We start from the raw sequence: 25,784 nt of genomic DNA on the forward strand, positions 1-25,784 counted from the left end.
GGTGTTTTGTTTACATTACCCTATCAACAGTGTCTTAACAATATTATTTTGTAGTTTATTTTTATTGTATCCTGTTGGAAGGGAAACAAGAGGGTCAGTAGGTACCCGCCACTCATCACTGGTTACGCCACTGATGATTACCAATCATATTGTTGAATCAATCTCAGCGACAAATGATTCATGTCGACATCATAATATTAACAAATGAAAATCACACACAGTGCCGATAAGAATAACAACATATACTAGGTTTTTATCTTGCTGATTTTATTAATATGTACCATCACCTTTGAAGATCGCGATCATCAAAATAAAACAAAGCATTACGTTACAAATCCCTCACACAATTAGACTTATGTTATCAACGTTTTTGGCTGAAAGAGGAGTATTAATTCATTCAACCATCATACACTGAGCATCACGCCTCTTGCTAAATGTCAACATACGACGCATCAAGTAAAGGCCCATTTAAACTGAACACAGTCATAAATATAACTGGTTATCAACTTGGGTCAGTCACCATACTATTCTTTGTAATGTAAGCTAATTGTAACATAATGTTTTACAAGCGGAATAATTGTAAACTATTTTAATCAAAATTGGAGCATTGGTCCATATATGTCATTAAGCTATGTGCATATAAATAACTCGAGAACTGGACTTCGGAGACGAATTCTTCCTAATTCGCCATTTTGGTTTATCCAAATTAACATATGTACCTTTTACAGGATTTTCTTGGGACTTTAAGTATGGTGTTATGGAAATCTCTTAGAAATACATTGTGAGAAATGTTGCAATTAGTTACTAAGTGAAATCTTGCTTTACTTGGACTAGTGTGTCAAACTACTTGTCAGCATTTTTGGGACACTTTCAATAGTGTAATGTAACTAAGCACCCCCCCCCCCCCCCCACCTTCCCTCCGAACATGTTGAATCATATAATGTTGCTCCTATGTGGTGGGGCAGGGAGAGGCCAAGGACGGGTTTAGCGTCAAAAAGCGGATTATAGTAAAACTGATCAGCACAGGGACTAATAATGATTTCCTCTGGGAACTAAATATGTCAAAAAAGAATGTATTATAATGAGTGATATTAGGGACTTGTAACGTAAGGTGATTTACTATAATTCCATTGTATTTAATATTTAAACTTTAAGCGTGGTATCTGGAAGTCATCTTCGTCTTGGTAGATCGTAGACGGGTCAGATCTCATCTGTATAAAATAGGGAAACATACGATACGTTATTCTAAAAGCTTTAGATGAACAACATTCACGTGATACGTGCATATTTTAGGAACATTATGTTTTTGCAGTGAGGAATCAAAATATATAATGATATCATAACGATGGAGCGATTTATTATTCCGCGAAGAAGAAGAACTCATAAAAGAGGGTCAATATGGAAGGAAAAAATGCCAGGCATGTTTAAAGGCGACACTGTACTCTTTATTTTGATCTAGGATTTTCCCATTACTACAAAAATGTCAATGGCACTATGATTATCTTTGTGACTGCGATTGTATGCAACTATACATAATTACAGATTTTTGTCTTTTTCCCAACAAATTGCCATAAGTTCTGCCCTAAACGTATCGTTTGCATCTTTTGATCCATGTCCCCATTTGTCTCATCTGTCGTTATTGATTTATAGGTTAATAAATGCGTATCACTTGTTGGGAGTGAAATTGTACAAAATAATGCACGCGTACTGAGATGTAGATGCGTCTAATGCACGGCTAGTAATTTACCAACGTTTGCTCTGATTGGTTCTCACTATCTTGGAGTGTATGATATCTCGTAAACTTACCATTCATTACACGGCGGTTCGTTTCCAGTTGCGGCCTCTGCAATGAAACAAAATGGTGACAAAATATCATAAACAAACATGACTAGACTATTCATACTGCGATATCTAGCGACATGCATCCGTTTTCACGACACAGGCATGTTTGTCCTTAACAAAGTTTAACATCTTCATTGGTGTCAAGTAAACGACAATTTATCTTTCAAACAGGGGCGTAGCATGCATTGCGCATGCAATGTCGCGGATAAAGACGAAAAATATTTCCGGTTGCATCATTTTGAATCAGTTTTATCAGTGAAATATACATGTATACATACAGACAGCAAAGAATGTTCTTCCCTGTATATCCAAAAATAAAAAATCTGCAGTGAATAAAATAGATGAGTGCTCCGGATTCGCACGTTTGGGACTGAAACAATGAATAGAAAATGACCTAACAAAACAGAAATTCCAATCGACATGGATCAGATGGAATCTTTGCCAGGACTAACGGACAAAAGTGGAGACGGCCCGTGTTTCAAAACGCATGCCAACCACACGATCACGGACCGGTAGCTACACGTATTATCGCTGCCCGGGTATGGCAGGCCATTGGGGTCATTAACGTGCAGGTAGCTACGCGCAGCTTATTAAAGCTACGTGCAGCCATTTGACCAATCAAAATCGTCAATTTAATCACGTGGATGTGTCGTTAGCTACGCGTGGTATAGTGCTAGCTATCCTCTTTCACGATTATTATCTTGTAATTATTTTACGGAATTAGATAACGAGCGGGTAAGGAGGTCAAATCACAGCATGTGCCAAGAGAACATATGTTGCTAATGGCTGGCTAAAATGATACACAAAGCATATTTATTATCATGAGTGTTCCCAAGTTTACACCGTGTTTAATGGCATACTTTATACCCGGGCTGTATACAGCAGTGCAGGGGATCTGAAGGTCAAACAACAACCACCATTAATGCAAAGCACTGATTAAAGACATTGCAGGGAAAGCAAAGGTCACATGCCACTGTAGCCCGTAGCTTAATGTGTAAATAATTATAGACAGAGTAAATAGAGAATCCTCATTCTGTTCAGATATTGCTTAGCACCTATACCCTTTTATTGCTTATATTCTTTAGAAATTTTCACTTACAAAAAAATTTGTGACAGAGGAAAGATAGCACTGTAAGTGTTTACAAGTTCATGTGGTACACTGTATAAAGCAGTACAGGGGATCTGAAGGTCAAACAACAACTACTACTGATGTAAAGCGCTGTGTTAAAAAATATTGCAGGGAAAGCAAGGTCACATGCCTCTGTAGCTGGTGTAAATATGGACAGATAATATGAGATATAGAACAATCATCATGCTGATCAAATATTACTTAGCACCTATACCATTTCATTCTGATATACTACAGATATTTTCACTTACAAAAATTAACAAAGTAATATTTGTGACAGAGGATAAATTGCACTATGCCACGCGCAGGTAAAAACCCAATGTGATTAAATTTACGATTTTGATTGGTCAAACGGCTGCACGTAGCTTTAAATAAGCTGCGCGTAGCTACCTGCACGTTATGACCCCAATGGCTTGCCGTACCCGGGCAGCAATTCCGTGAGCATATAACACTTTATTAAGGGTGATTGCGTCATCGTCGACCCTGGGATTCATGCATGCGCAGCATTTTTCATCGTGGTATTTTGTGGTATTTTTGGGTGTTAGGGTTAACATCCCAGCAAACACAAAAACGTTTTAAAAACGTTTTGAATAAGTTATATATTGGCTTTTGGTTTAAGTAAAAACGTTTTGATAACGTTAAAATGTCGGGTTATATAAAGGTCATGAAAACGTTTTAAAACGTTTTGTATGAAAACACACTGCAACAATATTTTAAAAATGTTTTCGAAATTTTATTCTAAAGTATTTTTGCCAAATATTTTGTCAACACTTGAATAACATTATGTTAAAATATTTGCACCCAGCAAACACAGAAATGTTCTTAAAATGTTTTTTTTTCCAAAACGTTTTAATAACATTTAAATGTCGGGTTATATAAAGGTCATGAAAACGTATTTAAAACGTTATTGAAAATATTTTGGGCAAACATTTTTCGCAAAATATTTTTTTTTTATATTTCAAACCCCAAATAACATTCTGTTTAGAATGTTGTGTATCAAGTTGTCAAAAATGTTTGTGGAACGTTATTAAACGTTTTATACCATTTATATAACCCGACATTTAAACGTTTTTGTAAAACATTTTGTTTTTGCTGGGCAGTGATTATCAAAAAATGTTTTTTAATATTATGAAAACGTTTTATACCCTTAATATAACCTTTATATAACCAGACATTTAAATGTTTTCTGACAACCCTTTATAACCTTTTGCGAATGATGTCGAAAACGTTTTGTGTTTGCTGGGATAGGCTTTAATCTGAAAAAATACATCTTATCTAACCCTAACACTGAACCCTGCTTTTTGACATCGGAAGTTAAAGAAGATACGAAAAAGGAGAGAAGATGAAGAAAGAAGTCACTTGGCATCCCTGGATTCGAACCTTTGACCCCACATGCCAACCACACGATCACGGACCGGTAGCTACACGGGTTATCGCTGCCCGGGCAGCAATTCCGTGAGCATATACCACTTAGGGTGATTGCGTCATCGCAAACCCTTTTTCATCGTGGTATTTTGTGGTATTTTGGGTGTTAGGGTTAACAAGGAATTTGCACTGTAAATAACATGCTTAACAGGGATTACTCAACAAATGAAACAATCAAATCTCCGATGTTAATAATATCCGCACAAATAGCTAATTATAGCCAATCAAGGTATACACTGTAAATTCATCATACCTGTAACACTTTTTAAACACGTTTAAGGCGTGTTGCCAAATTGTTATTATTTATTATCTACATGTACCTTTCAGAAAAAAACATCGCATGTCCAAAATAAAATCCACACCGTTTTGGTTTACAGGTTATCACACTTTGAATTTGTATGTAAACGCATCCTATACTTTGATCAGCTCGTAATCGGCGCATCGCGGATTAATATCAAAATATATTATTTTGAGAATTGCATTGTGACATCTCGCCAGAAGCAACACAATTATTAATTCAAGATCTATACTATGTCTATTTTCTTTGACACAAAAAATATAGACCAGCCAAGTCAACTAATAGCACTCTTAATAACGTGGGTCTACTTTTCGGCGTAATGGTAAAAGCCTAACATTTCCTGCCTATTACGAGATGATCAAACTATAAACACTTAGCGACGGTGTTGATTTTATTTTGGACTTGATATGTAGGAAAATAGGTTTCAAAATATGAAACAAAATTTCCGAAAAGGTACATGAAGATACTAATAACAATTTGGCTTACCTAACGTGTTTTAAACAGTGTACAGCTAGAGTTTTACAGTGTACTATATGGTACTGAGATGACAGGCTTGTCAAATTATTTTAAAACTGCATTTAAAGCCATTTGTAATACATATTTAAATAATACATTTTCTTACCGCAAATTCCACACATAGCTGGACATTTCTTCCTTACATCGTAATCATACGGACATTCTTCTTGCCATATGTCATAGTCTGAACAATACTCATGGTCTTCATTTATGCATTGCACTGCAAAAAAAGTGGCTCTTATCAATAACAAACATTTGAAACTATGATCGTGGCGACATTCGTTATGAAATGCTCCAGTTTGAGTTTACTATTAAGCTCCCAGCATACACAAAACGGTTTTAAAACGTTTTAAACAGGTTATATTTTAGTTTGTTGGTTTGGTAAAAACGTTTAAATAACATTAAACTGTCGGGTTATATAAAGGTCATGAAAACGTTTTTAAACGTTATGTATAACAACACACTACAAAACTATTTTAAAAAATATGTTTTTAAAATGTTATTGTAAAATATTTTTTTTAAACATTTTTTGCCAAATATTTTGTCGACACTTAATTAACATTATACTAGAATACTTGCAGGAGGTTATCAAAATGTTTTTAAATGTTATGAAAACGTTTTATACCCTTTATATACCCTTTATATAACCCAACATTTAAACCTTTTCTAACCTTTGGAGAATGATGTCGAAAACGTTTTGTGTTTGCTGGGCCTATCCCGTTTTATCTTTCGTCATATGAATATCGTAAGAATTATTGCAGTGGGGCCTAAATCGTATATCTGTGGCAAAATTGAGGTACCGTCAACACATACTTCTGGATCACTAAAATATAGTGCTCTGACCGGATCTGGAACATAATGTCCCTGCAGTATAAACTATTTTGCATACACCATGAGACTTTCATATGCGAAATGTTTTTAATACCATAGAATGTATCTTCTAGAAAAAAAAGTATTGTTAAATTGGCGTAGCGGTTCTGCCTTTGTCCGGCAAGGCCCGCAGAGCTGCCATAGTAATTGCTCTCAGGCAACTCAACCCAAACCTCCACACGTGGTGTCGGATGGGTAATGCTAACTTGGGCAATGGGGAATACCACTTCTCTGGAACCGTTTTTTTTAAAAAATTTTGACCAACTTCACCAAAAAAATTTCTCAAAGGTTTTAAAAATTAATAACAAAAATTCGCCCAATACTTATCTTGTTACGCTGAACCAAAAAGCAGTGGGTCAAAAAAGCCTTTGGGGGGGATTTTGACGGTAAATGTTGACCCAAATTTGACCTCACAGATGAAGTTCTATAAGCATAATTAAGCATAATAAGCCTACTTACCCTCACACAATTTCCCAAGCCATCCTGTCTGACAACAACATTTGCATTCATTCTCATTCCGCGTGCCACAATGCTGACACTTAATGGAACAATCTGAAGAGAAGCAGTAAGAACAGCAACGAAACGTGTGTTTGACTATTAAGCTATTTTAACCCAAAATATTTGAATTCACCAAATCAAGTTCTAACAGGTAGGAGTTTGACTCACTAAAAAGTTTTAAATCCCGTAACTAAAACACATACGACGGGTACTCATGACATAGATTTAGAGTTCGTCGCAGCGTCGTCGCTAGACCATTTTCTCAAGGGGGCAGTTGTGTCATAAAATCGTGTCAATGAAGATGCATAGGCCTTTTACAACTTTTGGTTAATTTAGTCCCGGTATTTTGATCCAGCTCACGAGGTTTATGCTTTTTCCAGGCATCAGAGGAACTGTTCTAGCACTCATATTAATGATTTACATATAGAAAGGATGGAATTATAACTCTCATTTTAGAGATTTTTGTTCAAATTTGAGATGGAAAAAAGGAAACTCCAAGGTGACGTCTCGCAAATCTACTCACAGAATGGCTTTAAAGAGATAAATACGCGCGGCAGCAATTTGGCATTTTAATACTCACCGTGAGGATGACATGTGCACTCAAGCAGCCAATGTTTGGCAGAGACGATTATAAGTTCCTATCTTAGTAAGACATTTGCTCGTGAAGCGCGCGAAATATTTTATATTGCAGAAAATTTTAACACAAAATGAAGGTGAATTTTGCTATGAAAGAAGTAAGTGCGCGCGAAGCGTGCAAACTTTTGCAATTCTACCATATTTTGATCCAAAAAATGGTGTTTTGAGGCTAAAAAAGAAACATACACAGGGCAATTTTGGAGGCCCTAGGCCCAGACCCATCTGACCAATGGTAAATCCTGCCCTGTCCCCATGGCTAATCTAAATTGGTGCTGATAAAGGGCTCGGTACGGAAGGGTGATGGAATGCGAACATATTTTGTCGATCTCACAAAATCATTCGTTCTTTGTCCATATCACTTCAACGTGCCTGGCCAACATCTTTGTAAGCCCACAATATACCGGCCCAGTAGAGCCTATATTGCGAACTTATTCTAGTTTTATCCCTTACTCATGTGATGTGAGAGACACATCTCATACTGTAACCCCTCTTCTACCTCTCCCCACTCCCTCCCCCTCCCTCCCTCCCACGCTTTCGTCAGGATTAGCTTTGACTTCTTCAGAAAAATTAGAATTCTAATAGGCTGCGCCTCTTGCCTACATAGTATCATTGTGGGCTGTCCCTTGACAAATGATATTAGCGGATCGCCTTTTATTTACTTACGAAAAGGCTGCTCTCAAAAGAGCCATGGTAGTTCAAAATGTTATACTTGTCCGACGTCGAATCCGTTAAATAGTATAAAAAAACCTAATTACAGCTCCGAACAGAGCTAATCATTTGAATGGAAAATCGGAGCGAAATAGCGACCATGAGAAAACGTCGGCCTATTAAAGCGAGTACATTATCAATACATTTTTTTCGAATATAAAAGGAGTTAATTTATTTAAAATACTAATTTAGTACATTCTTACCGCATGTGATGCCGTCTTTTTTACAATTTCCTGAAATGTTCACAAAGTATAAAAAAATAAAGAAAAAACATTGGTGCTATCAATGTTAGGAAAAAAGTTTTCCCTCGGAAGAATTACGATTGTAATGTAATACAATTAACTAAAAGACCCTACGAAATTAAAAGGGCACAATATCTGATAATGATAACTAAACTTATTATTTTGTAACAAAATACCGATTCAAGCAATACTGTAGCATTTTATAAGAAGGAAGCCCTTGATTTTATTTTAAAATTCATTTTTCTACTCCAATGTAATGTGTTTTAATGAACTAATAACTTGCAAGAACTATAGACTTTAGGTACTGTATTTGTGAAAAAAAACTATGATTTTTAATAAAATCTCGGATCAGATATTTGTTCATATACGATTGAAATAATTATTAGCAGACTTTGCGTATGGCTGAAATGTCTCGTAGGACGCAATGTGCAAGAATCTACGAGGTGATCATAACACATTGAGCTGATCGACCTCATTAATGATCGACGGACTGATATATAAGCTTTGTTTTAAAAAAAACACTTGAAATCATCATGTAATAAATCCTCAGTCTGACAATGGTTGTCAGCGAGCTTATACCATATGTAGGCTATACGTTAGGAATAAAACAAGTTCTGGAATTAGCTCCGATTTATATAAATATCTTTTACTGCGACGACAAAACGTCATATATATAAAGCCAAATGATATCGACAGTGACGGATTCATGACCACTTGTTTTTATTGAAATATACTTACTGCATTTGTTTTCAAAACACCAGGCACTCTCTCCAGGTTCACACCCTTCACAGCTTGGTCCCTTCGTGTATGGTCTTCGCCCGTTATTGCCCCTAAATGTTGGAACCAATTTGACGTCATTCACTTTCAATGAAACCTAAATTACATTATAATTTGTGAAATTTAAGTTCCCCTTATTATTTATTTACTTCTCCGTGGTAGTACACATCATACTCACACATCCCTCCGTACGCACAAACGCATCCACCCCCCCCTTTTTTTTTCAATGTTTATAAATTTTTATTCATTTCAGCAAACAAATTAACAAGAAAATCAACAACAAATCACAAAAAGGCAGCAAAAATTAAAAATGCAAAGTTATGCAGTCACACTACCCAAACATTCTAAGTTACAATAACATGATAAAAATAACAAATCAGTCCCAAAATATATTATACAGTTACACATTACATCCTAAACAATACAAGATAAAACAGAAAATTAGATGTCAAATGTCTATTAACGAAAGTGACAAGAGAGTTTGTTCTTCTTTCTAGCAATGAAATACTCTGTTTCTCTATTTATTTTAATAAAAGCCTTAAGACCAATACTGGTGGGAGGTTTGTTTTGAAATTTACACAAATAATTCCCTTTTTTTTATTTGTAAATAATTTGTAATATCCTAATATATTTCTTATTTGCATAATTGTTCCTTAACGATTATAATAACCCATCCAACTCACTAGCTCACTGACCCGTAACCAGAACAATTGAATTGTCGTTAGAACCTTGAAATGTATTACCGTTTAATCATAATTGATAATGATGAATCCACTCATGATAACCAAAATGAAAATATTTTACCGATTTTGGTCTAATTTTTTTTTTTTGTCATTGTCCCATTTAAAGCTTACACCAGACACACCCCACCCCTACCTACGCGCCTCACCCCACCCCAACCACAAACACCTCCAACCCCCACCCACCCACACACCCCGACCCCCACATCCCACCTCAATCATTTACATCGACATCTACACCGACATCTATACAGTCTTATACTAGTATTAATTCGAGGTCTCTTAATGATCTCATCTCATAAATTGTAAATTATCCTTCCGGGAAATCTCCTTGTGAGAATTTCAACAATTATGTTGGTCATATCACACTTATACATACTTTCTTCCTTGTGGTAGTGAATATGAGTTTTGCACATATCCATAAACTCGCCCTCTGGGTGATATTGGGTTTCTACTAAAAGGGTCATTTCAGCAAGTTTCATGTCTTCCCCACATGTCAGGAATTTGCGACACCGGGGTAACAGGGGTGGCATCACCCACCTAAAATCAGTCCGTCCGATCCTACTTGAAAGGCCCGTCCTCCCGTAGAACAACTTTTTTTCTTCGGGAATTATCAGTACGACGCATTCTTCACACAACGCAATCACACAATTTAAATCGAAGTGTAACGGAAGCATAGCGGAATAATCTGGCTCTAATCTCTTTGATCCATACACAGTGCACAAAATAATTAAGGTACCAGTTATGTTCACCCCTTTATGTATAGGATAATGGCCAAGGATTAGAACGTGAGTGGCTAAGAATGGCCGTGGGCCGGAGGCCCTAGGCCATTCTTAGCCACTCACGTTCTAATCCGAGGCCATTAACCGACTTAATACACACTTATGACGTCGCGCTATTGTTTTACCGCTCCATTATTTTCCACGAATGGAGTGTTATTGAAATTTGATGCTCTTTACAAATTGATCAATTGCTCACACTGAATACACTATCAAATACACTAATAGAATGATCGTACTAGGTGCGGGTGAAAAATACACGGACTCAGCTTTATGTAAAATTTCTATAGAATTACCCATCATATCACGATCCAGGTGTTTAGTTTAAATCATCCGTAACCACGTTCTTGAATTATAAAGATCTAAAATGTTTGTTACCCAAATTGAATAAACGTAGATTCGTAAAATCATTAAAGTGATTAGAAGTACAATCAATAGTTCTTTATGCCCACTTCTAATGTGTTAACTATTGACATGATTGAAGTAGTTGCGTTTAGGTCTGTATTTTGCATAATAAAGAAAATTGGCAAACTGGTCATAGGTTAATATGAAATAGTTAAATGCAGATCATTGCAGTTTTGTACCTCAAGAAAGGTAGACCTGCCGCTATCATGAGCAATGATATTCTTCTCTATGAATCGAGTGTTCGATTTTGGACAACCTTGCAATTATGGACACTATTTATTTATCTTGGATACTAGTAATTATAATTTGTGATGGAATCATTCCGAGGATATATATCGTTGATTCGCAGCAAGGACCTAAATCAGGTATGATTCTACTTTAAGCCGAAGTAAGGTACGAAAATTTTAAATGTGTAAACTTTGTTTTATTTGGTTGGCCTTATTGCAACCCATTTTACCTAGGCCTATTATGTCCCTGAACTTCGGCGGCAAAAAAACAACAACAAACTTCGCCGCTTCCTACGCGAAATAAAAGCTCAACTTCCAGTCCCCTCCCGAAATCAACTGGAGCGTCCCTAACATTATAATATTTAATTATCGGATAGGCCTACTGATCGATGTAAGTAAATATTCAAACATGCCAAAATACTATCAGATGAAACATCAGATGTACTAAAGTGAAATAAAATTATACCGAAAATAGACCTACTGTGGCTTTTATCATTATTAAACATGCCCAAAGCAAACGATTTAAAATAAACAGATACATAGGCCTAAATACATGATACATAATGTGTATTATGTAGCAATGTTGCCCAAAATGTAACAAATTAAACGTTGGTCCCAAGCCACTGAAAACGTATAAAAATATAAAGAACAAAAAAAATGATATAAAAAACACTAAGCGTAGAAAGAAAGGTCCAAATAATTTAAAGTTACGGGCTTACTAAGTTAAGCCTAAATAAGCATTTTCCACCAAAGTGAGGGTAAAACACATCTTGCATAATAAGTAGGCCTATATACAACTTTTAACCTGCCCGTTTTGATCTTGCCTTACTTTTCACAGATTGCATTGTAAATTTATGTTTAAGGGCTCGGATAGCGACGTTTTCACGTGTAGGCCTATATAATATATTTGAGGGACCTGAGAGCAAATCAGACACATCGAATTGGATTTTGAACACGAGGAATGTCCTTCTGATATCAAATAATTCTGATTTTTATTAAATTCGCGATATATACATTACACATTTTATGGCAAATTATTAAAATTGTAAATTGTAAAAAAAGTAAATTGTATAAATCTAACGATATGCACCTAAAGATTATGAAGTTGGGATGAACAGCTGTCCATCATATGAAAATTTTGACCTTCATTATTACAGATTTTTTCCTCAAAACACTAAAAATGTAGGTCTTTTTGGAAAAAATGTTTATGTTCAATATGAAAGGTCAAAATTTTCAATTCGGCTTTTCATCCCAGCTAGGCCTACATAGGCCTACAGTTTCATTACATATCATTTATTAGATTTATAAAGTTTACTTCGAGGACTGTTAAATTAAAAAATATGACATTTTAATAATTTGCCATAAAATTTGTATTAGGCCTATATCACGAATTTCACAAAATCAAAATTATTATTTTTTTTTATATCAGAAGGACAATCCTCGTATTCAGCATGTAATTCGATATGTCTGATGTGCTCTCATGTCCCATAACAATAATGTGCAAATGTTGCTATCCGCTTCCTTAATTTATTGTATTAATGAAAATCATAGTTTTGTTGTTTTTCGTATCATTGTTTTGCATGAATGAAGTGATGATAATACTGCACTTTACGCAAATACATGCTTTTCGAAAGTGCAATTGTTATTAACACTACATTCGTAAATGCCAGTACTTTTTCCCTGAAAAGTATTTGCTTTTCAGAAAAAAGAGAAAGGCATTTACGAATGGCGTGTTATTGTAATCATCGCTCCATTCGTGGAAAATAATGGAGCGGTAAAACAATAGCGCGACGTCATAGGTGTGTATTAAATTCTAATAAACACAAATATGTGATGCGATCAAGCTAAATCAGTCGGAACTCGGAAATATTGATTTTGAGATATAGCCAAACAAAGGAAATTTTTCCTTTTGTTTCCTTTTGTTTTGGAAACTCTTTAATTGCTCATATCTTTGGAACTGGTTGTTCAATTTCAATGGGGTCTTCTGAAAAATCCAGCTTTATAAATGCTTTTTACTATCCTATAGGAAACTGAACATTTATTATTGCCGAGTTCCGACTGATTTTGCTTGATCGCATCACATATGTCAAATTTAAAGCAAGTACAATACATATACTCGTTAGCTCTGATTTAATAATAATAATAATAATAATAATAATAATAATAATAATAATAATAATAATAATAAATAATAATAATAATAGTAATAATAATTATAATTATTATTATTATTATTTTTTTATATAGCCCATTGCATACAACATCTCAATGCCCTTTAAAATATATTCTATTACCCCCGCGACCCATTATTCAAAATCGCGCACTGTGATTTGTTGAAACGCGTCACGTGACAGACCATTAATTAGCGATAAAGTGTCAAGGGCAACGAACTTCATGTTCTTCTATCATCACAGCGCACAGCAGAGCGCACAGCACACCTGCTTATGTAGGGGAGAATGGAATGTCAGGGGTGTGTTATTGTATGGGCATACCTGCTTATAGGGGAGAATGGAATGTTAGGTTGTGTTATTGGAATGTCCACACGCTTTGGCTACGCGTATGCGCTCCACCTTGAGGTAAACAACTTGAAATATTTGGGCAAAAAATTTGATATTTTCTCTTTAAATCGCACTATTTTGTGGTAATAGAATAGAAATAAAGGGTGCAGCATTATCCTTTACACGCAAATAATGTGTCCTCGGCAGTAAAAACGTTTAAATAATGGGTTCGGCTGCGCCTCACCCATTATTTACGTTTTACTGCCTCGACACATTATTTTCATGTAAAGGATCATGCATTACCCTTTATTTCTTAATTAAAAACACCAAAACTACAAAGATTAATTGCACAAATAAATTACAACAATATCAAATAATATACAACCGATACCCAGATAAAACTCAGAAGCAGCTGAGATGAGAATAGGTTAAAAGGTAAAGTACAAATTTAAAAGTTTAAGGAAAGGTGAGTTTTTTAAATACCGTAAAACCTTGTCTACAAGCATATGCCTCTAAACGAGGTTTTTCGACGAAAGAGACGAGAGGCAGACACTCTCCACAAAAACATTATTTGGAGTTTGAACAACTATATTACTAATATAGGCGGTTGTACAAACACGTATTATTGTAAGAGCAATCGATTGTAATATGTTTGTGAAGGGTATTTGCCTTTCGTGTCTTTCGTCTTCCGGGATATGCTTGTAGACGAAATTCTACGGTACTCTTAAAATGATTGATGGAATCTGCAGATCTAATTTGTATAGGCAAGTAATTCCACAAGACTGGAACTGCATTACAAAAAGCACTCTCGCCATAAAACTTTGTGTTGCGCTTTGGGACACTCAACAAATTCGGTGTAGCAGAACGTAGTGAACGGGGTGGATTGATATATATTAACCAATTCTTTTAAATACAACGGACTAGATCATGCGAGGCCTTTAAAGTAACCAGAAGCACCTTCTACACGATACGCTGCTCAGTTGGAAGCCAGTAGAGATCGTATAAAACTGGCTTCATGTGGTCACGATATTTTACACGAAAGACCAGGCGCGCAGCAGAATTCTGAATGCGCTGCAATTTGGCGATCTCATGTTTTGGAAGGCCAAAGAGAAGAATGTTGCAGCAGTCTAATCACGAAGTGACAAACGTGTGTACTATCAAGATACTTGCAGATCCTACCAATCTTGTAGATAGCAAAAGAGGCCTATCTTGTTAAAGCTTTCACATGATCTTTCATTTTAAGTGCACTATCAATCACAACACCAATATATCGAGCTGAGGTCGATGGATCTATAGCTACATTACCAATGGTAAGTAGTGATAGTGGCAGGATCTTAACAAATTGAGATGACAGATGAATAACCTAAGTTTTGAATCATTCAGCATTAGCTTATTGGTAACTGCCCTTGCATATCTGAAACACACCGTTCAATTATATCAATACTCTCACTACGCTTGGATGGATCGAGAACTATATACAACTGTGTGTCATCAGCATAAATCATGTAACTCAACCCATAGGATGAAATGATGTCACCTAGTGGGGCAGTATACATGGTAAATATGAGTGGACCCAGTACGGAGCCCTGAGGTACACCCTCATGAAGTAAGAATTCATCAGAGGTGACATCGTAAACATCTATGCACTGAGTACGGCCCTTGAGATAGGATGACATAATTTAAACGCAGTGCCTTTAATACCATAGCGCTAACGCAGTCGCTGCAGCATGATGTCATGATCAATCAAATCTAACGCAGCCGAAAAATCAAGTAAAGTGAGAGCGGCTTCCTGGCGCTGATCAACTACATTTATGACCTCATTTGTTGAAATTGTTTGAGGAAAAGAAATGGTGATCTGACACCTGCAAAAGAAACGAAATCAAAAGTAGCACGTTTGTGTTCTAATCATTTCAACGCATGAGGTCTTAAATTTGAGCTAAAAGATGCTCTTATTGGCTGCTGGTTTCAATTATGAAATATTTGTCTTTGTTTGTTTATGATATACAGGGGTGAAATAGCTGGTACCTTCATTCTTTAAGTGTACAACGCATTGTACATACTTACCCTGGTGAATAATTACAAATCACGATCCACCAATTGCTGTGCGTCTTACCCGTATAACTGTCTACAACTTTGGGGCAAAACGCTGCACCACATCCAACCTTGTTTGTCGTCGACCACACAATCTTTATAAAGGAATCCGAATACTTTTTATTAAGATTGTAATAGCTCAACATGGTCAATGTATTTCTTATTTGCATAATAATTGTTTGTTATCGAGTATATAACCAGGCGGCTGACACTGGAAAATTTGCATGGAAAAATGACCCGTCTCCTCCGCAGCCAATTTGGTTCCGCTCCATCGAAATCAAGCTGGTCACGGAGGAGACTACCCTCCTTTGTGTTTGTTCATTTGTGTATGGAGAGCCCTTTTGGAGTCCGGAATGACTTAGGCTACGCTCTCAGCTAGAGTCCGACGCTGCATTGCACTAGAAATACCTTTTCTGTGAAATCGCTATAGAGCCAACCGGGAGCACGTATTCGTTTTGAAAATATAGCATTAAAATTAGTATCACCCTTGTGGCCCCCGTGCAGTGGAAAACCTTAATTCTTTCATTAAAAGGAAATGAAAATTAAAAAAACACGGATCTACTTGTGCACCAATAAAATTGGCACAGCAATTTGTCTCAAATATGAATGAATTTTAAGAAACATACGGGATATGATGAACATTGACCTGATGCCATGATAGTAGGATATATTAGTCGTTTTCATATAGGCCTACAATGTATATACCGTATTGTCACAATACCAATATTTGTCATTATATATAATGAGTAATATTTAGCAACGTAAATGTGCAGTTCATATGCACAAACGAATACAGATCTTTATGATATTCAGGTTTTTGTACATCACATATAACATGTCACATAGGAGGTCATACGTGTTGACCTTCATCTATTGTATTTGTTCATCTGTGTATGGAGAGGATTAGCGCCATTAAACGCCATTAAAACTCCATCAGTATTAGGGCGTAGTTCAGTGAACTCACCGGATTGCTATTTCAAGTACTTTGATAATACAGATAATATGTATTAATGGGTCGAGGCGATTGCATTGAAAAACCTAATAAATTATTCATAACAGTTACGTAATCAATCGATAGTGCGGACACTTTTCATTTGCAAACCACCAAAATTCGTGATCTTTTAGCGTTGGAAAAGAAACCACGTGAATAGAGTGCCCTCTCAAGAATATATACTCTCTGATATAACCATCCAGCTTACTAGCTCACCTGACTCGTAACCAAAACAAAATAGGTTTTTGAAATGGATCAAGTTATATAGCCTCATAGCATAGCTCATTATGTAACATTTTTGTTGTAATAGTACCAAAATTCATACGCACGGCTTCGGTTTTTAGTAAATATTCGCCCTAGCATATTGTAACTATCAGCTTCGAGGGCGCACTGCCATTTTAAGGTGTTTACGGTTCAGTGCGTTAAAACACGAAAAGTCTCAGATCAACCTATGTTGAGTTTTTGATCATTTGGCATCTAAATCATATAGTTTCACCTAATATTATTGGCATTTTACTATGAGAGTTCTGAATATGAGAAAATTCCACCCGAAATTAGCCATTTTCCCATTGAAACCCGTGTAATACATAATTAGTGGTATTTAACCTATAGAAACACTGAATTCTATGGATCTGATATTCGTCATGGAGACTTTTCTAGCTATTGTTTGCTTACATTTCTCAATATTTAACTGTATTTGCCCTGGCAAAAAGTGTACATCTTCTTCGACTACTAAGGTATGTTTTTAGAACCCGATGAGGTAGTAACGGGTTGGGTGGGGGTGGCGGGGGGGGGGGGGGGGGTGTGGCATTAGTATTGAGTTTACGGCTGGTTTCTATGATTTCAGGGCTTCTAAATTCAACACCCTTCGCTTGCTTGCGTATACAAATTGAAAGCTTAATGATGATGAAAAATCAATGTTGATGATCTTATAGAGATGCCACATTGTTAATTAGACTCACATTCACATTTTATTGGTGATTTCCTTGCCCTAAATATCGTACATATTCGTGTAAATACAGTATATGCCTAGGCTAGGCATTTTGCTTAAGCTTTAAGGTGCACGCAAGGGCTATAGTCACGTGTAAAATAAAATCTAGTCTTTGTGCATGATGCAGTCATGTCTACAGTAGAATTCACCACGACCGTTGCAGGACTTAAACCCCATTAAAAGCTATTAAACCAAGATAACACTCATTGAAAACAGCTCAACTGATTAAATCAGATCTTCTCTGGTTGTGCACATGTGTCTGTTTTATATGTGCGGTATCGCAATGAGCTGGTATTATAGCTTCAGTTGGGTAACCGATTATAAAGGAAACGCAAGGAAACAATGGTATGTGGACCTTTGTTCACGAAATGAGACAATGGTCTGCTTTTTGTTAACCAGCATTCTTGAAAATGAGCAACATAATGATTGTTGACTTAACACGGTTTGGAAATAATTTCTTCATATTTTTGGTCTTATCTGTCGTTTACATATCCTTCCTAAAACACAAAAGTGCGACTATTTCCATACACCTAAATTAGCTAAAAATTTAGGACATGTTACAAAACTATATTTTCTAGAATTTCATAGAATACTTTAAATGTAGCTTGTACCGTTTTTTGTGGCATCCTTCAGAACTGAGCGGTCCGTTACCAATATTTTCGGTCAAATCTCCATTCATTTAACACGGGGAGTTGGCTAGCTATGAGCTAGCTATGCCTTGCCCTCACTCATATTTTACGAAAGTGCGACTATTTCTGAACATTTTTTTCTAATTTAGCGTATCACTGAGAGTGTCTTTAATCTTAAGCTGGAAGGGTAAAACCCTTATACTTTTCAAATTAAAATACCGTTTTATAGTACCAGAACTATATAGTATCATTGACTTACTTGAGTGTAGTGACCACATATCGCCGAGCAACTATTTGCGTCATGATTATACCAATTGTATTCAAAGTGCCAACCATTAGTTGCACGAACGCCACCCGGAGGTGAGCCCAAGCTTCCACTATGGCCCCACATATTTTGGCCGCCTCGATTGTGTCCAGCTGTACAAGCTGCCGCCCATTGTTCAGCCTCATTAGCCTCGTTGTCATCCCAATACTAGATAATTTGAAACGAAGACAAATGAAAATAGATTCATACAATAACGGTGAATTCATTCGGGCAGGTAGTGAAGTCATATGGTACACTATTATCTTAAAGCTAGGGTGCAATTTTTATATTCCTTTGCCCACAGACTGTGGGCCACAGTCACTCGATTAAATAGGGTACATCCACTTCAGGGTAAGAGATCACACCATTAAATCGGGTCCAACCCTATCTGAGTGGAGAAATAAGAACCAGTGTTTCCATTCGCTGTCAATACCGGGTACATTAAATTGGAAAGAAAAGTTTGAAATGAAGGCTGATATGCCAATTTTTTGGTAATAGTTGTGCTCTGGGGATGTTTTTCTCATCATCTGAACATAAAAAGATGAAAATACTACAATTCTGAAATTTCATGAAGGTTTTTTTGGTTCCATGGACCAACTGATGTCACAACATAAAGTCGCTGAGCTGTAGAGTTTGGTATGGTTTACATCATATCCGATGCACCACTGCGAAAAATCGAGCCGCTCAACTACCAAAACAATGCTGGTTCTAGGGTACAATACCGTAAAACCCCGTCTACAAGCATATATAGTGTTTTTTATGAAAGCTAAATTAATTCGAAGCAAGCGTAAATATACCAATGCAATAGATTGGTCTTAAAATAATACTTGTTTGTATATGCTTGGATCCGTAATTTATTTGCTCAAACTCCATAATGGCGCCTGGATTAATGTAGCTTTCATTAGAAGCACTCTATATGCTTGTAGACGGGGTTTTACGGTATATCATAAACTTTTGGAAAATGACGCTATAACCATGAGAAAATGACGATTTCTTGGGTACCTTTTGACACACAAAAGAATAGGAACTTGATTTAGTGGTGTGATCCCGTAACGCCCGTGGCACCATACAACTTTCAATAAAGTAATATGGCAGAATCGGGGCCTTTTAAGGCCCTTAAAAGGCAAGTGGGATGGCAGGAATCAACGAGTGTGATTGTGGTTATGCTAAATCAAAATAGGAATTGAGACAACGTACATGCATAAAAATAATTACAACTTTTATGGCAACAATTTCAACATTTCCACTATCATGACTATGTCTCTTGCTCAAACTGGCTGTTCGGTATAGGTATACATGTAGTAGACTCGGCTCAAAACACACAGACTGAACCAAGTGAAAAACGACATGGTATATTAAATTTGGTGCACAGTAATATCTCCCAATCACACCGAATAAAATTCCTTGTACAGCCGACGCATCACTTATTTTACGCCAAGATGTATTTAGTTGTAAAAAAAAATCCGAATGTATAATAATTTTGGTGACACAGTCTGCATAAGGCCCTATTCATAATAGTATGTGCATTGTTCGCTTACAGCATCAGCGATGTTAGTTAGAGAGTTGAACGATTCGAGGTAAACAAGTGAATAAACAAACAAGACAAGTTGAACTAAACAAAGTAAAGTAAATATTTACCATGTACTTCATATCTTGTGCTGGTGGTGAAACCTGGCCCTTAACTCATTATGTCTGTTTAATATAGCATCCTTCTCAGCCTGGGTGAAATGCACTATCGTACCAGTTGCCTGTCTTTTCACGTCTTCGCCGTCACCTATCATTCACACACATTCAAAATAAACACAACACATTAAGAAAGTCCTCACTTATTTAACCCGCAACTCTAAACCTGTGCATGTTATTACAATTTGATTGATATGGTGAGAAGAGAGAGAGGAGAGAGAGGAGAGAGGGGAGAGATAGAGGAGGGGGAGATGGAAAGAGGAGGGAGGGATGGGCGAAGTAGTGATAGAGGAGGAGAGCGATAACGAGGGAGCGAGATATTAGAATGTTTTTTGTTAGTTGAGTTGCCCCTTACTTTAGTATGCGTATATTGTTTTTTTTTATTACGGTGTATCATTTACTCTAGTAAACATACCTAATACATCAGGTACTACATTTTTGACACCCCATTTCTGTTCAAACTCCTGAAAATGAAAAATAAAGTGAGAAAAACAAAGATAGAGAGTGTCTCAGAAGTCATTTATTTATTTTATTTGTCATAACTCAGGGGAAAGAAGAACGCGTCGCACATTACTGCAATTTAACATGAAATTACAATGGAACCATAATATGCATTGGCAGATAAACCAGAGAAAAAAAAACCGGTCATACCTGCCTGAGTACGGGTACTTGAACACCAAACATTCCGCTTGCCGTTGTAAAATTGAATTATAATTTATTTAATACTAAATGTATTTAAAATCTGGTAAATCTGATGTTTGATTACATATTGGGTGTCAAATCGACCCTATTATATTTGTTTATCTGCACAAACAAAATATTTCAAGTTTCCAGTTATTTGAAAAAATTTGATCATTTGCCAAAACACAACATTTTCCAAATTTGGTCCATCAAAATACCTCTTTCAACTTATTACGGCATACTTGCAGTTGGACGCAACACGTACGATAAGTTTGCGTGATGCGAGCAACACCTGGTACACCATATTATTGACCGTCCTCGCAGTAACTAAAAAGATGTTGAACATGAAGTATAAAGGTTGCAACAAAAACAATTATACAATATAGACAATAGTATTAAGCAAACATGTCACTTATTGATTGTATTGAATTTTAATTGGTCGTCAGTAAGCTATTGTAATTTTGTAAGCTACATCATAAGCTTTATTTCAATAAAAATCGGTGGTCTACAAGAGAAGATATGCATTAGGAAATGAATTTGGAGAAAACCTTCTGTTAATAAAATACTATGCTGAGCCACCAGCCTAGGTGGCTCACGCTCCAGTAATTTCAGATGATTGAGCCCAGTAATACATCAAAGAATGTCTTCCAATTCATGAAAACAAATAGATAATCAGCTTATCGGATTAAAAGCTTAGAGGGAAGGTCTTACTGCTCAGCGAGTGTTTGTAATTATCAGAAGGTTTTCTCCAAATTCATTCTCCCTAATGGGTCAATTGTATAAAGTAGTTTTAGAACAGAACAAAGGGATTCAGTCATCTGATCAATAACACAACTCATTTTACCGAAATCTCTACGACGCAAGATGCCAAATAAACCACTTTTACGTCAAACCAATTCAAAGACAATGCAGTTTAAGTTGGATTGCGTTTTATTGGGACACCCTCCCAGCCAACACAACGCAAATGGTTGTCAGAAAACGTTTAAATGTCGGGTTATATAAAGGGTACATTAATGGTATAAAACGTTTTCATGACATTAATTAACATTTGTTGGTAATTTACTGCACAGCAAACACAAATGTTTTACAGAAAACATTTAAATGTCGGGTAATATAAAGGGTATAAAAACGTTTTAATAACATTCCAAAAACATTTTTGAAAACTTGGTACAAATCATTCTAAACAAAATGTTATTTTGGAGTTGAAAAATATTTTACAAAAACATTTTGCCCAAAATATTTACAATAACGTTTTTAAAATGTTTTCACGACCTTTATTTAACCCGACATTTAAATTTCATTAAAATGTTTTGTAAAAAACATTTTAAGAACATTTCTGTTTGCTGCATGGGTGCAAATATTTTAACATTATTTAAGTGTTGACAAAATAATTGGCCAAAAATGTTTGCAAAAATAGTTTACATGACATTCCGCTAAACATTTTTAAAATATTGTTGTAGTGTGTTTTCATTAAAAAAACGTTTTAAAACGTTTTCATGACCTCAAAACGTTTTTACCTAAACCAAAACCCAAAATATAACTTGTTTAAAACGTTTTAAAAACGTTTGTGTGTTTGTTGGGCTGTCTGTCATGTTTTGTGTTCAATAAACATTACTTTACATAGCTGTAAGATGTTTTAAAATCTAAAAAGTTTTACTGGAGTTAACCAAGTAAGTAAAAGTATGTGGAACACTCTGGAATGTTACTGGCTTACCATCTCCTTACTATGGTAGTAACTAACTAATTGACGACCCTGATGACTGGGGACAAACATGTCCACCTTTAAAACAACAAAAACAAAAAACAAACGAGCAAACAAAAACAAAATAATTACCTCATTTTCTATGGAGTTAGACTGTGAGAACAGAACGGCTGCGGAAGTCAAAGCCAAGAGAACGAAACCGATTGCTGTCATGATTTGGGTCCCCGGTGGAAGCGGTTGTAACGATGTCAACGTGGTTCCAATAGAGAATGATGAAGCTTATAGACGGTGGAGTGGATATATAGATAACATGTAGCGTGTGTCTCTCTTTTCTTCGAATTATTGTGCAGGTGGTGGTTTATAATTCAAAAGTTAATGGAATTATAATCCACCCCAGGCTTTTTGATCTTGTAGCGCACATGAAATGGATATCATAGACTGGGTCTATTTGGGAAATATAATACTCATTTAGTTTGCGTAAAATATTATTTGTGTTAATTCGGTACGCTTAAATCGATGTCTGCCATTTCATCGGGGTTTAAAAAACCCTACTCTCAAAAAGGCCCGGGGGGGGGGGGCACTCCCATAAATTCTTTGTACGCATGCGTGACCAAAAAAACAAGTAAAAGGGGTGTTTTTTTAAGGCAAGGCAAGTTACGCGAGTGACGCATTTAGGGTCTAAAAACACTGATTTTCAAGAATAAGGGTAGTTTTCTGAAACTGAACAACTTGTTTAGGGTACCTTTTCAAATTTTTGGTAAATTACGAGTACAAAAATGTTGCATTTTTACTAGCCAAAAACTCATTAGGGGGTAAATTCTATATTACATGAACTTAGTAAGGGGCTTCATTGGCTGGTAGGGTAAAACTCGTTTAGGGGGTGTTTGAAAATAATTTGGTCATGCATGCGTACACTGTCATATTTGAGTGGTCCCCCCGGGCAAAAAGGACTTCAAAGTGCCTATATAACATTGATCGAACAGGGGGTTAGATTTAAAATACCATAAAATATACTTTTGTGCGCGTATGACTTGTAACTACCAAGTTATTGGGGCTCAGCAATTCGAGGTCAATGAGCATGTTGCGTGTACGTTCATGTGGGAAAGTCCATACATCATCAAAGTATGCTCTTCCTGAATTTTGAGGTGGTGGGTCTTTGAGAGCCGACAGCGTACCGGAAAAATTTGGTAATTCGGAGCTGTAAACGGTCAAAATCAGTGGTATTGCTTGGCTTTTTGTTGAAAATCGCTTGGGAAAACCCAGAAATGTGAGTGGCGTAGCCATTGGGGATCAAGGGGCCGGTGCCCCCCCCCCCATCCGTCGTTTCATGTAAGGCCGTCGGTAGAAGGAAGGATTGGGTGAACAAAATTTGGTGAACAATATACTATTTTGTTACACTGCTTAAGAGAAAAATTGTTAATTGATTTTAGGTTGCTAGCACATAACTTTTTTGTTTGTTTGTTTGGTTTGAGTTTTTGTTTGTTTGTGTCTTTGTTTCGTTTGTTTGTTTGTTTGTTTGTTTGTTTTGTTTTTTTTTGCTTCAATCCATCAAAAAATGTGCGTCAACAATTCTCAACTTCAGATGGAAACATAATATAAAACAAGATCATCAAGTTATGATCATGGAATGATACTATTTGCAGAAGTTTATGAGTAATGTGTTTAATCTTTTGTAATAAAACGTTTATGCAACGTTGCGGAATGTTTCAATTTGCAGATATCTTATGTGTACACCTTTGCGTCACTAACGTTGCGAAAGATACATAAATCTTATCCCATTTTGAGTCTTTTACATTATACTGAACGAATTGTATGAAATTTTAGGCATCTATGTGTATTCTATACAACTTTGCACAGATTGTATGTGTAGTACTTTCGTCGAGCTGCAAGTAGGTTAAAAAATGATGATTCAATTAAAACATACCCTTTGAAATAAATCCAATCAACATTTTCTTTTCTGTTTAATATTTTACAGAGATTATAATCTTATGAATTTATAGGCGCATGTGTGCATTTTATGCAGCGTTGCACAGTTTTCATGCATATTTGCATTTTGATTAACATTATAATTCCGTTAAACTTGACATCATCGAGCTGTAACTAGGTTAGAAACTAGGTTAAAAAATAGCAACAAAGTTATTATGCACTTTCAAAGTTTATATATTTTATGTATCTATTTAGTTAGGTTAGAAAAAAGTCACATTACAAAATAGAGAAAATGGTGATCTAGTTAAGATGTTTATTATTATGCAATATTCTTTGACAAATTGTTTAAATTATTCTTAGAACAAGTTGTGCTTAAGTTACATTATATACTAGTATTAATGTGTTCTGCATAATGTTCTACAGTGTTCTACAATTGTTGGGTTAGAACTCACCGGTGTTCACTCTTTCTGGATATGTTAAGAAAGTGTTCCCAAAATAGCCATTATATGTCAACGTGTTCTGGGTGTGTTCTAGTGTCCTGATAATAACCCGGACTTGGAACACATCTAGAACACATTCTAAACACTGTCAGGCGCATCATGTATTCTGCAGTTTTTGCAGTGCACAACAAATCTTAGGGGCTGTGCAATAATTATAAGCCTCCCCCACCCGGGGGTAAAATTTCCAAACCGCTCACCAAAAATTGCAAGCCTGCCAAAAATAGTTTACCCCCCTCTCGGCCCGCCAAAATATATTTGACCCCGCCCCTGTGTCATATGTTTGTAATGTATTTTACAGATGACATTCTAACTTTAGTCAACTTTAGAAACAAAATAATAAGTTTCTGGTAAAACATAGGCCTACCAGTAAAAGTTATAGTCATCTATATGTAAATGCCATTCTAACTGAATTAGTAAAATATAAAAACAAGGCACTTTCTGGTAAAACCAGGGATCGTGTATGGTCCCTGGTAAAACATACCAGTACAAAAAGTTTTACTTGAGTTTTACTTTCTGGTAAAACCAGGGACCGTGTATGGTCCCTGGTAAAACATACCAGTACAAAAAGTTTTACCAATAAGTTTTTATTCAATATCAGAGGATGCTTACATACATTCCCATAACACAAGGGTTCTGGCCTTGGTATGTCTGCCTTTTGTACACATGTGGCACAGTTGACCTGCATCCAAACGTACC

The 25,784-nt window shown here is 36.0% G+C and overlaps 1 protein-coding gene across 1 annotated transcript; it reads right to left on the reverse strand.

The window, feature by feature from the left end:
* Nucleotides 1-959: 959 nt before the first annotated feature.
* Nucleotides 960-22,934, reverse strand: LOC140162815 (GLIPR1-like protein 1). Its single transcript, XM_072186117.1, has 11 exons — nucleotides 22,795-22,934; nucleotides 20,695-20,743; nucleotides 20,235-20,370; nucleotides 18,552-18,764; nucleotides 15,655-15,776; nucleotides 8,903-8,994; nucleotides 8,126-8,155; nucleotides 6,540-6,632; nucleotides 5,317-5,430; nucleotides 1,807-1,843; nucleotides 960-1,211 (listed from the first exon to the last, which is right to left on the reverse strand). Coding segments are annotated over exons 3-11 (714 nt in total). The 5' UTR covers nucleotides 20,247-20,370; nucleotides 20,695-20,743; nucleotides 22,795-22,934; the 3' UTR covers nucleotides 960-1,210.
* Between the last annotated feature and the right edge of the window lie 2,850 nt (nucleotides 22,935-25,784).

The sequence above is a fragment of the Amphiura filiformis genome, chromosome 10 (assembly GCF_039555335.1).
Source record: "Amphiura filiformis chromosome 10, Afil_fr2py, whole genome shotgun sequence".
In the NCBI taxonomy this organism is placed as follows: domain Eukaryota; kingdom Metazoa; phylum Echinodermata; class Ophiuroidea; order Amphilepidida; family Amphiuridae; genus Amphiura; species Amphiura filiformis.